This window comes from Pangasianodon hypophthalmus, chromosome 1, assembly GCF_027358585.1.
Source record: "Pangasianodon hypophthalmus isolate fPanHyp1 chromosome 1, fPanHyp1.pri, whole genome shotgun sequence".
NCBI classification, from domain to species: Eukaryota; Metazoa; Chordata; class Actinopteri; order Siluriformes; family Pangasiidae; genus Pangasianodon; species Pangasianodon hypophthalmus.
This window is the reverse complement of record NC_069710.1, coordinates 3,747,171-3,765,659: the sequence shown is the minus strand read 5'-3', so window position 1 is coordinate 3,765,659 and position 18,489 is coordinate 3,747,171. Positions and strand designations below refer to the sequence as shown.

The 18,489-nt window shown below is 37.8% G+C and overlaps 2 protein-coding genes across 2 annotated transcripts; both read left to right on the top strand.

The window, feature by feature from the left end:
- Window positions 1-107: 107 nt before the first annotated feature.
- On the top strand, window positions 108-8,981 carry dek (DEK proto-oncogene). Its single transcript, XM_026914408.3, has 11 exons — window positions 108-239; window positions 1,615-1,745; window positions 2,634-2,845; window positions 2,965-3,059; window positions 3,171-3,291; window positions 3,446-3,733; window positions 4,349-4,489; window positions 4,578-4,689; window positions 5,731-5,885; window positions 7,376-7,444; window positions 7,631-8,981. Exons 2-11 carry the CDS (start codon window positions 1,628-1,630, stop codon window positions 7,640-7,642), a joined length of 1,323 nt encoding a protein of 440 aa, XP_026770209.3. The 5' UTR covers window positions 108-239; window positions 1,615-1,627; the 3' UTR covers window positions 7,643-8,981.
- A 1,520-nt stretch (window positions 8,982-10,501) lies between these two features.
- On the top strand, window positions 10,502-18,393 carry aldh5a1 (aldehyde dehydrogenase 5 family, member A1 (succinate-semialdehyde dehydrogenase)). Its single transcript, XM_026914464.3, has 10 exons — window positions 10,502-10,903; window positions 12,574-12,657; window positions 14,190-14,360; window positions 14,468-14,584; window positions 14,660-14,803; window positions 15,511-15,654; window positions 15,757-15,915; window positions 16,356-16,519; window positions 17,177-17,235; window positions 17,381-18,393. Exons 1-10 carry the CDS (start codon window positions 10,616-10,618, stop codon window positions 17,590-17,592), a joined length of 1,542 nt encoding a protein of 513 aa, XP_026770265.2. The 5' UTR covers window positions 10,502-10,615; the 3' UTR covers window positions 17,593-18,393.
- Window positions 18,394-18,489: the final 96 nt, after the last annotated feature.

Sequence of the window (18,489 nt, the reverse complement as noted above, 5' to 3'; positions counted from 1 at the left end):
TCCCAACTGATTTTGCGCGTATAGGGGACTACAGACGGTGTAGAAGCCGTGTTCGTTCCCTACCTAGTGCACTCCTGTAGGAAGCAGGGAGCCATTTGGAATCCGGCCTTCGTGTTTGTCCCCGGTCCCAGGGTGAGCAGGTCACGTGATCACACGCCCACACTTTTCAAACGCCATGTTGCAGCTCTTTTCAGTTCAGTTTGAGTGATTACCTCCTGCAGACTGTCCAGTCCTAGACTGTAAGTGTTTCTTTTTAATTAATACACATTTAATTCGACATAATGCGTGACTCAAGTATTAAGTTTTTAGTGGTTTGGTTGTATTTTTTTGGTGATGTACTTCCAGTCTGCTAAGTAAACTATCATTTGTTTTGGTTAGGTTTGTGGGCGGGACAGTGAGTTAGCCACCTAGCTAGTTAGCTATGCTAAATGTTTGTAGTTGTTACTTATTCCGTGAACGCAGCTCCAAAATCACAGTATAATAGTAAAGGTTGATAAATAATATAACTCTGCTCAGTGTATATCAGTTCCTGATTTTATAAGTTGAGCAAACGCTGTTTGTTGTGGTTATTATGTAAGCAGCAGAGCAAGCAGCTCGGTCCGCTAGTTACTCGCGCCAATTTTTTTGAACTGAGAGACAGATGGCTAAAGCTAGCTGCAGCTCTGGAGCAGTGGTTTGTGTACTCAGTATTACGCGTTTGAAAGCAGATGTGTTAAATTTAATAACCATTAATAGTACGTAATGTTTGTCATATTCATGAGTTCTTATAATAAACTTAAGCACTATAATTTCCTGCGCTTAAGTGAGCTAAGCTCTCTGTGTTTATGGCTGCAGCTGTGCACTGCTGTCTGTGTTACACTGCTGTCTGTGGTTCTGTTTTCTGTGTTACACTGCTGTCTTTGTTTTCTGTGCTGCACTGCTCTCTGTGTTTCTGCTCTCTATTTCTGCTCTCTGTGTTGCACTGTTATCTGTGCTGTACTTTTGTCTGTGTTGCACTGTTGTCTGTGCTGCGCTGTTGTCTGTACTGTGTTGTTTTCTGGGTTGTGCTGCTCTCTGTGTTTCTGCTGTCTGTGATGCATTACTGTCTGTGTTGCACTGTTATTTGTGCTGTACTTTTGTCTGTGCTGCGCTGCTGTCTGTGCTGCATTACTGTCTGTGCTGCGCTGTTGTCTGTGCTGCGCTGCTGTCTGTGATGCATTACTGTCTGTGCTGCGCTGTTGTCTATGCTGCGCTGCTGTCTGTGCTGCATTACTGTCTGTGCTGCGCTGCTGTCTGTGATGCATTACTGTCTGTGCTGCGCTGTTGTCTATGCTGCGCTGCTGTCTGTGCTGCATTACTGTCTGTGCTGCGCTGCTGTCTGTGCTGCACTGTTGTCTGTGCTGCGCTGCTGTCTGTGTTGCGCTGCTGTCTGTGCTGCGCTGCTGTCTGTGCTGATGTATCCTGCAGTGATGTAGTGGTCAGTTTAATCAGATATCATCACTCTTGATACACATGAGACGACTGTGTTGTGTAAAGACTTACACTCTTGTCTAATAAATCATGCTTATTATGATTTAGATCAGATCAGTGCCCAAATAAAGCAGTTTTGTAATATTCACACTGTTTATGTAACAGGACTGTCTCTGAGATGACTGACATCATGGAAGTTGAGATGAAGTCAGCTGCCACAGAAGAAGCCATGGATGACACAACCAATAAAGAGGAGCAAGATGAATCAGGGGCACACAAACCCAAGAGCAGGATATGTATGTTATGCTGCAACATTATTTTCTCTTTAAGAAAAAATATTCAGCAACAGGGCTATTCAACTCCTTTTTTTTCCCACAGAGCCCATTATTTCTATGTGCTATTATTCTTCCTGTTAAAAGTATGTGTACTTGACATAATCCACTAACACGTTTATAAATTTAAAGTAGTTTTATTTCGCACTGTTGCGAAAACTAATCAAATCAAAAGTGAAGGGTTAAGTGCTTCATTTGTTTATTTGTTTATTTATTTATTTATTTTCATCTTTGCAACATATGCCATCACAAAATAAAGCAATAACCTTTAAATAAATGCCTGTATTCTATGCAAACAATTAATAGTTTAATCCCTTTGCATATTTTGATGATTCTTAAATTACATGACAATATTTCCATTACATTTCCTAATCGTTTTTTATTTTCTCTTTTTCATAAACATATTGGTTCCCCCTGCGATTTCAATGAACAGATAGTTGAATGACAGTTTTCTTTTTTCAGTTTTTCTTTTAAGTGTTGAGAGTGGCAGGTAGCCTGGATTCACTGGTTTAAAATGCGGTATGAAATATCACTAGTTATCTGACTGGCTAACTAGCTACAGCGGCAAAAGCGGGGCATTTTCTTCATCAATTGTGCATCTCTGTAATTGGCTGGTGACAGCACCACAGGAGATCTCAGGTCTCTTATTGGAAGATTTGTTTTTGTTGTGGCATAAAGTTCAGGTATTTATACAGATTTTTTCTTTCAAATATTTACATAATACATTAGTAAGCAGATCACAGAGCGAGTATTTGGCTTGCCAGCCAGTTGAATAGCCCTGTTCTACAGTTTGCCTATCTAAAGGTTATCTGTATTGCTTCTTTAAACACTTCTTCACTTTCCTGCTTTCAGATCCAGGGGAAATCATTGAAGGAAAACGAGAGAAGAAGACAGTCCAGAGACTTAACATGCAGATGGGTAAACCGAAAGAAAAGCTGAAAGTTGAGAGTATAGGCCACGGGGACAAATTGGGAGACATTGCTCGTGTCAATCACGCCATCGGAAAGCTCAAAGCCCCACAGCTGAAACCTCTTCACAAGATTCTTTATGATCGTCCAGGAGCAGTAAGCATTTTACACTGAGAATCACACTCATGCGTTACGTCCGTGCATCGCTAGCCCACGACTAATTTCATAGCTTTAAAACAAATTATATTGAAAGTTGTTTCAAAATGTTTTAACAGGTATCTTCGCTAAGGAAACACCTTCGACTGTTCAATGGATTTCCATTCGAAATCGACAGTGACCCTTACAACAAAAAGAGGGAAAAAGTGCTGAAGTAGTGAATCACATCTTTGTTCTGTATTAACATATGTATATATATCTTGTGTAGTAACATGTGAACAGGTTTATAACATGATTTGAAGGCCATTATTCGTCTATCTTACAGGCTCCCTAAAATACAACTCAGGACTATTTGTCAAATTCTTGATCTTGAGAGAAGTGGAAATCAGAGTGTTTTGGTTGATAGGATCATGCAGTTTCTTATAAACCCCACAAATTCAGGCAAGGTAAGACATGCATGTTGAATTTCTTTTTAGATTAGTGTAGATGTGTATATAAAATAATGAACATTCAGACAGGCTTCAAGTTTTTTTTACCTGGAGTAGTAAGCCTGACTTGTGTATTATTATTTTTTTTTTTTTTGTGGTTGTCACTGTATAGCCAGTACTCTTGAAAAAGAAAAGAAAGAAGAAAACTACAAAAGACGCCAAACGAGAGAAGAAAATTTCATCTAAGAGCAAGCAGCAGCAATTAGAAAGTGGAAAGTCGAAAGCAATCGTTACTGATTCCAGCAGCGATGAAGCTGATGAAGAAGATAAAGGTAAAAACGAGGACGGTGAAAAGTCAGACAGTCAAAAACATGAAGGTGATGAAAGTACTTCTGAAGAAGTGGAGGAGGAGAAGAGCGTTGATTCGGATGAAGGTCCAGAAGATGACAAGGATGAAGAGGTGGGTAAAAATGCAAGGGTTAACTTTTTCGTTAACCAGAACTTTTTTTTTTTTAATCATTCAAGAAGACTGAGGATGATAATGAAGGGAAACTAATTTGAGGTTGCATCCAACAAAACAGTCTGATTTCTGGTATGAAGTAGTGGCTCAGTTTGCTCATGTTCTTTGAGTTAAGTCCTGATTTAGGCAGTAACAGTGCTCAATTTGTCAATTGTGACAAAATTCTGCCCTACAAGGAAGTATCACTAAATAGGGCATATAATTTCTACTGCCCTTATGAAGGAATATAGAAAGTAAAATTTACACAGTTATGCAATGAATGAAGTTCACTTGAAAGATTACGATGGCAACTTATTATACAGAGCTCCCTGTCTGCGCCTGTTACTCTTTAAGTTAAGCGTCTATATCTCACATCAGGAGCATGAACTGCATTTGACAGAACTTTGCTGTTCATACTGGTTGATCCTTGCTACATCAAATCGTACATTCTCAGAATACATATGAGAATGATGGATAATTATTCATTCAGACCTGTATGTGTGTTTAATTTCGTCTTTGTGTTGTCAGGATTAATTATTTATTTTTTACCTTTTTAATTTGCATACCTTGATGCAGACCTCAAAGTCAAAGAAACCCAGTAGTAAAAAGAAACCCACCACCAAGAAGGAACCAAAGAAGGCCGACGACTCTGACCAGGCTCTATCAGATGAAGATGATGATGATTCAGAGTCTGCTGAAGACACACCTCCAAAAAAGGTTAGATGTGTTGAATTTATTTTCAGTGCAAATAAATCAGTTTTGTTAAGCCTATATGTTCACGGATGACTATTTCACATATTCTAAGGTTAAAAAGAAACCAGCTACCCAGAAGAAAGTGAAGGCCAAGCCTGCTCCTAAAACAAAGAAAGCAGACAGCAGTAGCAGCAGGAAGAAAAACGCTGCAAGCAAGACCAAATGTAAGTTGGCCAAGGTTTTTTTTTTTTTTAAATGTATATGTGGGCAATTATAATCCTATAGGACATCTTTCTGCTTTTATGATGTATGTACTTTTACATTTCCAGTGTACATACACTAACAGTCAAAACTCTGTACACGTAATTCCTAAAATTTTACTTTAAAAAATACTATTTAATTTTTTAATAAATACTAGTTTAGAATATGTGAATTCCACATGTCAGTGGATTACCTGAGCCTCCAACCAAACCTGGGTCCAAGACAAAAGCCTCTGTGACAGCAGTGCTGATATATGGCCAAAGGTTTGTGTACAACTGACCATCAAACCCATACGTGTTCCTTCCCTAAACTGTAGCCAAAATGTTAAAGCAAACAGTGGAACTAATGTTCCAAAATGTTCCAACATATGAAGTGAACTATTGGTCATGATTTTATTGTAGTTTTAGATAATCTTAATTGCTAATCATTTCTATTAGGACATGTTTGCATGCTTTCCACAGTGTCAACAACAATAATAATAATAATAATAATATCATTAACAAAGATAGTTATATTAACAATAACAGAGGTAATAATAATAAGAAGAAGAAGAAGAAGAACAAAGCCTCTATTTGTCACATATACATTACAGCACAATGAAATTCTTTTCTTTGCATATCCCAGCTTGTTATGAAGCTGGGGTCAGAGTGCTGGGGCTTGACCCCAGAGCCTTAATCCCTGAGCCACCACTGCCCAAATCGTAGTCTCTGTAGCCTCGGAAAGCCATAGTGAATAAATGGCTTATCAGAAAGCAAATACAGCTACAATAACCACTTCAGTAGCTGTATTAAAGTTGACAATGTTACACTATCTTCAATGTAATGTCTTTGTAATGCTGCACTGTTTTCTTATGGCCAGTGTTGATTACTATATTACAAAAAAAGCATTTTTACGGTGGTTAGTAGGATCTTTTCTGGTTGTTTGTTTGGGCCACAAGATTTAAAGGCTTGAGAACCTCTGAATTACAGGATTGTCTTTAAGTCTTATATCTCCTTTTATTTCAGTGAAGCCCGAAAGCTCAGATGATGATGACGATGATGAACCTCTAATCAAGATGATTAAAAAGTCACCAAGCGATGAACAGTTGAAATCAGCTGTCAAAGACCTCCTGAAAAATGCAAACCTGGAGGAAGTGACGATGAAGCAGATTTGCCAACAGGTGACTTCTTAAAATTCCACCCTGAGCCACATTAAATATGTTTATACTGAAATATTTGATGTGCTTAGCGATTTTGGTGCTAATTTTTTTTTTTTAGCTGTTGCTGTAGCTTTGTGGTTTCCATGAGAAGTTAACATTTGTGTGTTGCACTGACATTACAGGAAAATTTCTGTAGTTTCATCATTCTCAAACATGTTTTCACTGCTCCTAAAAACATAGAAGTAGTGAAGACAGCAAATGATTGACTCAAGTTCCAGAGTGCAATGCAGCTAGACAACCCAGTTGTGCTGAGTTACAGCAGAGACTTTGCTTGGCTAGTTTAGTGTTCTTCAAGACGACAAGTACGATGACCATAGATCTAAATACCTAGCTGCTGCATTGGCATGGCTGTGATGCGTTTAGCAAGTAAGCACTGGTGCCATGTTGGGGCGGTATACAGCAGACTTTACGGACCCAACAACAAGGCATTGCATTTCACAAGTAGGTGTTTTAATTTTAGTAATTAGGGGCCAAGCACCACATGTGCTTAGGCGCCTATAGTTTTCGTCAACTTTCTTCTTCTTCTTCCGCTCTTGAGTCTATGGCAGCCCACAGAACCGTACATACGAAAATGATGAAATTTGGTACAGAGATAGAGGACAGTCTGAAATGTTACCGTAGCAAAATTGGAGTTTCTATCTCAAACCCTCTAGCGCCACCAACAGCTCAAAGTTGCACTCATGTTTATGCTAATAACATTTGAACTAGAAACAAAATTCTTTTTTCCTCTGATTCCAATATTATGTTAAACTGTACATTGTAACATATGATAAATTATGGTAAATTATGTATGTTACATATAATATTAATGTTCTAATATTATATATAATAACAAATGGCATTAATAGATACTTCTGCTGCTAACTGTCTTGTTACCTGCACTGCAGTACAAGCCCAAATAAAACATTTGTTTTTCTGTTATTCAGTCACAGCGTAAAACTGCAGTATTAATTGTGTTGACAGTGTAAAGTGCTTTTTTTTCAGTGACTAATAACACCACAAAATGGAAGGTCTCACCCAGACACTGATGCGTTTCATTAAACAGAACTAAATAGAGAGTGCTGTATTTAGGTATTTATATCGATGACTGCAGTATTATCATGAAAGCTTTAGAAGCTGATCTGTGTGAGCAGAGTGTACAGAGGAGGAGGTGAGAGAGCTGGACTGACTGAAGAGCTGCTGCATCCCTTTCGTTGGTTAGAGATGAGCCAAGGGCTAAATCCCACTGATAACACTAGTCAATGTAATTGTGGGCAATGTAAGAAAAACTAAACAGAGAATTTTATTATAAAATAAATTCTTGTGATTTAAGAGCACATGTTTTATTATGAAGATTAATGTGCAAGTCATTCAGGGTGATTTTTTTCTTTTAACATTGACTTCTGAGAATGGTGGCAGCTAAGAGCACGTCTTATTGTACGTTTATATTTAACTTTTACATTTTCTTTTAGGTTTATGACCTTTATCCAGACTTTGACCTGACAGCCAGGAAAGACTTTATCAAGCAGACAGTGAAGAGTGTGAGTAACAGAAAGTAACATTTTTACAGCATACTGATGTTTTTTTGTTTATATAAAAATCGCAATATTTAAAAATCAGAACATGGGATTCATCTTGTGTTAAAGAAGCCTTCCAGTATTCAATATTTCTGATTATTTGAACATATTTTCATGTTTCAAAGTGTTCATTTTTCTCTTTTTCTTCAGTTAATATCCTAACAGGAGGAAGCCATTCTTTTTTGTTTGAAGAACAGTGTGCAGAGTTACAGAAGAGTGTGAATAGTCATCCTATTTTCATAAATACAGTTGTTTGTTATTTTGTCTTTTTATTATATTTTTTGCAGAATTATCAAATGTTTGTGCATCTTTTTTGTATAGCTTTATATTTGAGAATACATGGATAATTTTGTATAGTACATGTACATTTATATAGTACATAACATTTTACATGTACTTTTTCCTCCAAGAATTTTTCTGTCCTAAATTTTGATGTACATTTATTTTTCCTGTTAGAGAAGCGTCAGACTTTGAACTAAAATGTCTGATTGCTAATTTTGTTGTTGATCAGTGTACAGGTATTCTGTTTTCCCCATTTTTGTTCAAAATGTGGTCTGTTTCTTTTTATTTTTTTAGTTAACTTTTTTGTTATTTATTGCTTTTCGTATTAAAGAAATGGTGCCGGGAGAGAAATCAAATTCACACAAATTTCCCCTGACCACAAATGTAGTTGTTCAGCCAATTTAGTGTGCAAATTTTACAAGCGTAGGAGCTAATTAGAAGCGATTATGATCGTCAGTTTAGTTTCAAGCAAACTGCATGCCGAAATCATCACACGTTTAACAACGATAACATTTTGGGCAATGCGATATCATTTATTAATAATAAAATAAGCAGAGAAATTTCTAATTTCAGTTTTGAAGGGGAAAAAAACCCCACAACTGATTTGTGATTCAAAATGGCTGCCGTTACATCTTTCAGCCATGTGATGTACTTTTGTCTGTTATTTGGACAACAGTAGGTCATCTGGTTGATATTAACGTGGTTCGAGGGAAGTCTATGATGATTTCAGGATGCGATTGGCTTGCCTGATCCTTTAAGGTATGTGTAGATTTGACTTCCCGGACCCATCCTTTAAAGCTGTTTCATTGTGTGAATGACAGAGCATACTTGCATATGTTTGTTTGATTTATATTGTCATTTTATTTTCTTGGTGTGTTTTTGAATATAGATGAATGATATTAAGTATTTTCCTCCGCAGCATACGTTTACAATTCTTGTCTGACTTTCTGGTATGAAAAGGCAAATAACTGCTCAACTAACAAGGCACATCAGAGATGGAATGCTAGCATGTAAATATTTTTTCCCCTCTTTTTTAAATAAACAGGTTTTATATTTAACAGGACACATTTTCAGTAGCAAACAATTTAACAACCTGCTGCCATATGTAATTCAACATTACATTGATTTTTTTCTGGCTTAATTAAGGTATGCACTTCTTTACTAGGTATGTGTAAAGAATTGTCATAACTGAATCCAGAAAATAAAAAGTTTTTTATTACCCTGATTCCCCTCTTTTTTTTATATCTATATTATTCAGTAAGAGCTACAGTAACTTCAATTCAAATTGAAATTATGTTTGCATATTGTCACAGTGGTGGGTCTGTATGTCCATTTTTGGAAGTTCTGGCTTGAACAAAGTGTTATTTAATGCAATATTCAATCAGTCAAGCCAATATTTCTCGTCCTCCCATTCACATACAAAGTGATACAGCTTGTTTTGCGCTTTCATAGGACTTCATTGTTCCTGGTGCAGAAATGTGTATTATGAACTAGTAATGATAGTTAAACCAATCTCGTAAACAATACATTAAACTTTCAGCCACTATCTGTAAGTTCAGCCACATGTCTGGTGGCACCAACTACACTCTGAGAAACAAGGATACTAATAAATACCTTGCCCTGTCACTGGGGTGGTACCCTCAAGGTTACATCTTTTGTACCTTTAATATGTATCATTTACCTGGAAATGTGGATATAGATAGTGGAAAATGTTTTAAGGGGCACAACTGCACTGTAATTACCTTTTAGAGTAAAGCTTTAAAGGTACAATACATGCACCAACTGAGCATTTGCACTGGCCCACTTTTGCACATCCTGCACTAATGTACAGTTAATGTCTATTTTTATTTTATTTTCCTAAATTTTTATATTTATATATTTTGTTTACTTTAGTAATATTATTTTTGTATTTCTTGTATTTTACTGGTACCGTACTAAGCACCAGTACACCAAGACAAATTCCTTGTACATGTAAACCTGCGGTACTTGGCAATAAAGGTGATTCTTTCTAGGTGAAAGTTACATACTGAAGGTATAAAACATGTAGCCTTGAGGATCTCACCTCTTGATAATTTCATTGCATTAATACATTAATAGTCTGTTTTGAGAAAACCAGACCAAGATTTTGAATTACTTCATAGTGCAGCTAGTGTGCTAAATGATGTTATTTATACAGATGAATCATTTCTGTTAGACATTTTTCCATTTTGTAAACATCTTACACCTTTTTGTAAAAATCTTTACACTTGTTACATTTACAGCAGTGTGCTCCTATAAGTGTAACCATTGTAAACAATTCATATTTGTGTTTAATTTGTGTAATACACCCCTTTTTTTTTTTTTTTTTTTTAAATACATTTTACAAATGTGGAAGTGTAGCAGCATTTCAAAACGTCTGGTGAAATGATGAACAATGGCAGCAAACCCAGCTCGTAAAAACTAAAGCTTTGGATTTCAATTTGTGTCTTGAACATAATTTGTCAATTATCAAACAGAAAAATAAACTGAGACAGAATATGAATAACAACAAAAACAAAACTATAGGGGTGTCCAATCTTATCCAGAAAGGGCTGGTGTGGGTGCAGAAGTCAGCCTTTGGGGGTAAGATTACCCACCCTTGATGTAAAGGCAGGTGGAAAACCTTCCATGCTCATTACACTCATGTGAAAGAGCAGCTCGAGAGCACACAGGATTATAGCGTGATATGCAAATTAGCTGGTGCGTAACTTGTGACATCATGACGTTGAGAGCGTCAGCTCCTGTGTAGGGACTCAAACTGACAGCGCTGGATTCTGACTCCGGGTCCGTTGTAGCTCAGCGGCCTCCTCAGTGTCATACAGTCTGATTCGTGCAATGGGCAGTTTCTGGCTTGCAAATAGCAGGTGTTTTGTTCGCCATATCTTTCCGAGACTACCAAGCATGCTGAGCCGCCAGTACAGCCTGAATATTTCCGCCGAGCTGCTGCGGACCGAGGGCTTCATCAATGGCCGCTGGGTGTCCGCCTCCTCCACCTTCCCCGTGCTGGATCCAGCCACTGGACAAGAGCTGGCTCGAGTCTCAGACTGCGGGCCTCAGCAGGCTCAGGAAGCTGTTCAAGCCGCGTACAAAGCGTTTCACTCATGGAAGACTCAGACTGCAAAGGTAAATCATTTTGCATGGTGGTATTTTAGGTATTAAAGCACTGGTATTAATGGCGGTTATGTACTATACAGTGGTAGCACAGTGGTTAAGACGCTGGACTTCTGACCAGAAGGTTGTGAGTTCAAATCTCAACACTGAGGAGTTGTTTTTGCTGGGCCCCTGAGCAAGGCCCCTTAATCCTTAGCTGCATAAATGTAACTGTACTTCACTCTGCCACATGTGAAAATGAAAGTATATTTTGAGATCTTGGTGCCTTGTAAGGGAAAATCTGCAAGCTGTAATGACTCTACTTCCAAAACATAGGCGCCTCTAAGAAAAAGTGTCTTTTTTTTTTTTTTTTTTTTTTTTTTGCTGTCTCAGAATAAGAGCATGCAAAGCTCATAAACTACTTTAAGCACACTTTTGCAGTTACAGGCCTGAGTGTCTGTTGGTGCTGTTCTTCTACAGTGAACTTTAACCACACACCGGAAACGGTTTACAACAAAGCGGAAATGTTTCCGAGGGACGGAAGCACCGGAAGCACCGGCGGCCCATTCGAAAAAGAAACAGAACTCATAAGTGTACTTAAGCTTTAACAGTGAAATTATATATATTTTTTTCTGGATATAGGGAAGTATTTAAAATAAAACTATTAGCCCTCTCCAGTCTTTGCCAGTAATCACGTGCAGTCACAGTTCTAGATTAAAGGAAGTCTTTAAATCCATGGTTTATTTATCATTATTATTATTATTATTATTATTAAAGTGGTGGAAATCACAACCTACCATTATCAGTTGGAATCTCCAATATTTGGCCAAAATACTACAGTACACATTTAAATAATGTTTCAATATTCTTTTTATAGTTTATATGTTTAACAAAAAATAAAAAAAGAGTGTCTCTGACTGTAAAAAAGTATGAGAACCTTAAACTGCAAAACCAAATCAAAGACCGTATCATATGAGTAACAGTGAGTGACAAACACAGATTGTATTCTAAATAAATAAATAACTCTCTGTACCATGTTAGGGATAGGGTAGGCGCAGAGGTGAGCATGTGTCACACACATGCAAGGCTCAAGGCTCAAGAAACTTGGCTAAATATCAAAATGAGTTTGTGCAGTCTATAGTCAACCATTCGTGAAATGGAGGGAAGGGTTGTGGTGAACACTTTCAGTTCTTTTCTCGTGCTCATAACTAAACTGCGCCCTTTTAGACAATTCAGTTCAAACACTAGTCACGGTCTCAATAACAGGGTACAGTGAGTGTTTGTGCATATGTTCCTCAGCTAAGTAGTTAATTATATGCAAATCAAGACAGAAGAAGATTCCAGTGTATATTTGAATAAAAACTGGGTTTTGGTTCGTGGCAAACATAACATATCTGTGACTTATTAGTGCAGAAGACAAGAATATTTATTAAAGGTTTAATAACTTAGAAATGTGCCAGAAAAAATCAGTAAAACCATGTGTGTAAAATGGATCAATGTTCTACTTGGTTTATGTGTGATGTATTGAGATAACAAAATGTACCCCATTTTAATAAACTGTTATTTGCCTGTTGGCTCACATGAGTTTACCTTTTCCTGAACAAATGAACATTTTGTCCTGATTCTCACAGCTGTAGTTTTAATGGTTAATTAAACTAAAATTTTGCATTCATATCTGACCTCTTCTGTCATGTACATTTCAGGAAAGGAGCCTTCTGCTACGGAAATGGTTTGAACTGGTCAATCAGCACAAGGAGGATCTGGCCAAGCTTATTACAGCAGAGTGTGTGAGTGTCATCGAAGTACATGAGCATTCACTTTTTGCTATTAAAATGCCAAATGCTATTAGAAATGAGTGGTAAACTCATTTGGTACTCGAGTGGTATGATCTTCCTGCAAGCATCCTATGTTAAAAAGCTCCCTAGCTCTCCTTTCTGTTCTTTCTCCCATAATCCTTGTTTTACGCCATTCTAAACAGTCCTTTTCTATGGGACTGAGGTCCAGTGATTTTACACACCAGTGTCCCTGTATTTCATGTACAGATTTGGCCCTGTGAACCCTACAGTTGTCAAGCTGGAAAATGCTGTTGTGCTCTGCTTGGGCATAACACACAACTGAAAAAACAGACCATTCACCTTTATACTAATTACATTTGTCCATGTGCGTAACGTGGATGTGGCAGTTTTTTTGTTCAGCAAGGTTATGCAGTATAGAAGACCATGAACTACTTTAAAACCATAATTCGCAAAGTGGAGTCCATGAATCATAGCCAAATGCTTCAAAACTCATTGGATGGTGCTTCATTGTGCAGATGGACAATGTCCTGAATACTCTGAAAGCAACTCAAGGCTTTTTTTTAATACAAAGTAGTAGAATGTTCTGTAATGGCCAAGACAGTCGCCAAACCTGAATTAATTGAGCATGTATTTCAATTGCTGACGGCAAAACGCTCCAAGAACAAGCAGGAACTAAAGACAAAGCCCTGGCAGAGCATCACCAGGGAAGAAACCTAGCGTCTGGTGATGTCCTCCAATATACTGTGTTAGACAGCTAAAATAACCATAAATTTGTCAGTGTCCAAATATTTATGGACGTGACTGTGTGTGTACAGTTGGGGTCGTAAGTTTACACACACCTTACAGAATGTGCAAAATGTTAATAATTTTTAATTATAAGAGGGATAATAAAAATTGCATTGAAATTATTTCACATAATAGATGTTTACATATAGTCCACGAGACACAATAATAACTGAATTTATACAAATGAATCAGTTCAAAAGTTTACAGACGCTTGATTCTTAATACTGTGTTGAAACCTGATGATCAACGACTGTTTTTCTGTTTTGTGATAGTTGTTCATGAGTCCCTTGTTTGTCCTGAGCAGTTAAACTGCTCATTGTTCTTCAGAAAAATCCTCCAGGTCCTGCACATTCTTTGCTTTTCCAGCATCTTCTGCATATTTGACCCCTTTCCAACAGCGGCTATATGATGTTGAGATCCATCTTTTCACACTTAGGACAACTGAGGGACTCGTAAACATCTATTACAAACGGTGCAAACATTTACTGTTGCTCAAAAAGGCAACACGATACATTAAGAGCCCGGGGGGGTGTAAACTTTTGAACAGGATGATCGCTGTAAATTGTTATTATTTTGTCTTCTGGGAAACATTTAAATATCTTATATAGCTTCTGAAGGGTAGAACATGGGGAGTACATCTTGCCTCATAAAACCAGATCTACCCTTGAAGTATATTTATGTAACGTAGAAGTGTGCTGGTAAAATAAGTGCAGACCTTTTGTATTATCCATTTCTAGGGCAAGCCCATGAAGGAGTCCCTAGCTGAGATTGCGTACTCTGCATCTTTTCTTGAGTGGTTCTCAGAGGAAGCCCGTCGCGTCTACGGAGACATCGTGGCCCCGGCAGCCAAGGACCGCAAGATACTGCTGCTCAAACAGCCAGTGGGCGTGGCCTCTATAATCACCCCAGTGAGTAGCTCATCTCGCAGCTTTAACATTAGCTGTAGAAGGTGTGATTTTTGTCTATATCACTTTACATCTCTGACAATCTGACGCCCCTTTCTCTCCACTCGCAGTGGAACTTCCCCAGTGCCATGATCACCAGAAAGGTGGGAGCGGCCATGGCAGTCGGCTGTACTGTAGTAGTGAAGCCGGCTGAAGACACACCCCTTTCTGCTCTAGCACTTGCTGAGGTTAGTTCTGCTGTCTTTTTGTGTAGTTTTTTTTTTATAGTGTTAACATAAATTAAATTGGCTGTACTTGTGCAGCTAGCAGTGCAGGCTGGAATCCCTCCTGGAGTGTTTAACGTGGTACCCTGCTCAAAGGAGAAGACCCCTATCGTGGGTGAAATCCTCTGCACCGACCCTCTGGTGGCTAAAATCTCATTCACCGGCTCTACTGCCACCGGCAAGGTATTCGCACTCATTAGCACAGCTGTAGATACAGTAAAGTGTCCTGCTAATGCTGACTAATCCTACATTGACACTAGCAAGCTACAAAGCAACAGACGACAGACCATTCATTTTCTATGTACGTGCATGACATGGAGCCACGATTTCAGCAACAGCAGCAAATGACATTTGAGTTGAGATTTTCTCAGTTATAAGCAAATTAGGTATGACACAGTAAATACAGATGATTGGCTTGAATGATTTGGACCAATGCTGTGGCATGTGTGGTCAGACATTTCTTTATTTCTGCCCTTAAAACTTTAGTCCCTACCTACAACCTACAACTACCTACGTTTACTGTTTCATGCAAAAAAAATGGAAGAAAAAAATGGTGGTTTGATCTTCTATCATATACAATCTCTCATCAAAAGTGTATAGAGACATTATAAAGATAAATAAGGCTTGGAAGGAAGTAGCAGAGTTTGTTTGCAGCTAGGACAATTAGCTTGCTTTGCTAATCTGCAACAGTAAAAGCTATATTGCTACTAACATTTCTCAACAAAACAAAACAAAACAAAACAAAAAGCTCGCCCACAAGTGAAAAACTATAAGCAACACTCAAAGAAAGACTCATTTTTGTACTTATTATCCCAGCTTCCTAAATCAAACAGCGCATATTAGTTGTTCAACAGAACTTGATAAACTTCCTGTTGACTTGTTGAATGCAGATACTGCTGAGGCATGCTGCAGAAACCGTCAAGAAGGTGTCGATGGAGCTGGGTGGACACGCTCCCTTCATCGTCTTTGACAGTGCAGATGTGGACAAAGCTGTAGCTGGGGCAATGGCCTCCAAATTTAGAAACTCAGGCCAAGTAAGGCACTAATGAAAAATAATGATTTGAATACTACTTTAATTTTCCTGCCTTCATACCCTTTAAGCGATACTCACTCATGATCTTTGCTCTGTGCTATAGACCTGCGTATGCTCCAACCGCTTCCTGGTGCAGAGTGGGATCTACAATGTGTTTATGGAGAAGCTGGGGAAGGCCATGGACAAAGACCTGCGAATGGGCCATGGGTTTGATCCCACAACCACACAAGGGCCCCTCATCAATGTCCGTGCTGCTGAGAAGGTACTTTCCACATCATTGGTCTCAAACTGCACAATCTGTTCTCTGATTGTTTTTAAGATATGTGGGAAAAATCCCATTTCAGATGAATTATCTCTTCAATTTGAATCAATTCACTGCAATTCAGTTTTATTTACATATGAACATGTATGTTCATCCCTTCAAATAAATTATTGATATGCACTTTTGTTAGCAATGTGTGCAGTTCTATTATGCCCATGCTTACTGAAGGTAAAGGGGAAGCTGGCAATGGATCAGTGTTGTGGCCGAGGAACAAATACACCTTTCCTGTGGAAAGAAACCTCTAAAAACATAGATCCATTAATTGCAATGAACATATAAACTCATGAGAACTGAATAATACAGAAGCAGCTCTACGTTACCTTAATGGCTAAAAGCAGAACACTGAATGCAGGTAACATCAAGGGTGTATTTTCTCTCAGGTGGAGCATCAGATCACGGATGCTGTCTCACAAGGGGCTGTAGTAGTGAAAGGTGGGAAGAGACTTGAGGGATCTTTCATGCAGCCCACACTGCTGTCCAACGTCACAACGGACATGCTGTGTATGCAAGAGGAGACTTTTGGTCCCCTGATACCAGTTCTCAAGTGAGTTAACATCTCCTTACTTTTTTATTGTATACATTGTTATATTTACACCAAAATGCTGTTGAGTGCTTGATTATGATTAGTCAATAGGCACTGATTATTTTTCTATATCACAGGCTTATATTAATGTTCTTGTATTAATGATAATACATACGTAGAGGTGGAGTATAAATGAGAAAAGATAAGCATAATACGCATATTCGCCACATAAACAGGTTTGAAAACATGTGTAACCGTTGATATGGTGAAGCTTGTTGTCTGGAGATATTTATTTAGCATTTATGGAATGACGCTCCAGTGTTAGCGCTTTGTAACAGTCAGAAGTAAATTAAGTTTACTAAGTTTTCCAACATGAAAAGGCCTTATGGTTTCTCATGCAACATGAAAAACTGCATTTCTTTTGTCTTACTAACTTCAAGAGAGAAAAAAGAGAGGCTGGTGAGGGAAAGACTGTTTATAGCTGTTATGACCTATGATAACAGGAACTAACCTTTTGCACACAGGAACTAAGACTTTGCACAGTATTGTATGTTATTCATGAGTTTGGCTTTAAATACAGCATCATAAACCCAGTTTGATCATAAACAGTGAATTTAGCAATGGCTATTAAAGCATGGTTGAGGTTATCATCTTGATGTTGATGCTCTGCTTGTTTAGATTCAACACAGAAGAGGAGGCTCTTGCCATTTCTAACGCATCGCCGGTTGGATTAGCAGGTTTGTCTTAGATCTTAATAACTCTGTCTTACCTCTTACCTGAAATATAAACAGTGGTGTTCTCATCATATATTTTTACCATATATTTTCTTGGTTGTTTAATGAGTGTGACAGCTTTACCAACCAGCAAGTACTTTCTCCTCAGGCTACTTTTTCTCTCAGGACCTGAGTCAGATCTGGCGAGTGGCCGAGCAGTTGGAGGTGGGAATAGTTGGGGTGAACGAGGCTCTTGTCTCCGCAGCAGAAGCCCCGTTTGGTGGGGTTAAACAATCAGGCCTGGGCAGAGAGGGCTCTAAATATGGCATTCATGAATATCTGGAAGTGAAGTACATGTGTATTGGTGGGCTTAATATCTAAGCATGGTTCTGCTACTGATTTTTTTTTTCTTGCTGAAAAAAAGGCAATAATGAAAGCACATTAATTAGAGCACTGTGAATCAAACCATTCCTTTCATTCAGAACAAATGAAAGGGGATTACAGGAATTGATACATATGTCAAGTGAAAAGCACCTTTTTGAAAGAGAAAAAAAAAGATTAAACCAGTAAGTAGATGGAAAGTAGATATTTCAAATTTTCCTATATGTATGTTTATGATCATTGTATTAATATTAACTGTTGATATCCAGCCAATACTTTGTAGTGCGATGTATGCTGGAACCACTTTGCATCATCAGTGGTACTTATCTCACTTCATCCACCTAATATTCACTGAGTAAACTGCATCGGATTGTAGAAACTTGTTCTGAACCTAAATGCATAACTTACACCCTCTCTGGTTTGAACTGTCTCTGATGAAGTGTAGTTTACAGTGAAAAAGCACATTAGAAGTTTACAAAAAAAAAAATAATAATAATCTTGAGTCCCTGTTAAATGTATTGAGTAAATGGTGTTTCTGCAGTTGTATGGCCGAAAGTATTGTGAATAATTGTTGTATTAAGGATTTTATTTTTGTAAAAAAGTTTACTACCTTTGATTAAAAAAAAAAAAGGCTAACAAGCGATGAACTAATATAAACATATAATATTAAAGTTCAGGGAAATATTGTGTTCAGTCAAATATACTGAAAGTGCCATGGATCCCTGGACCGTTTTGCTTCTTTTTGTTTTTAATATCTGAATAATTTCTTTGTCCCTGAATAAATGTAATTTGCTGTATTAATATACCTCTACATGTTTTCTATAAACTAAGAAATGTTATTTGATTCTCAAGAATCAAAATCATTTGCCACAAAAGCGAACTTATTCTGATACATCA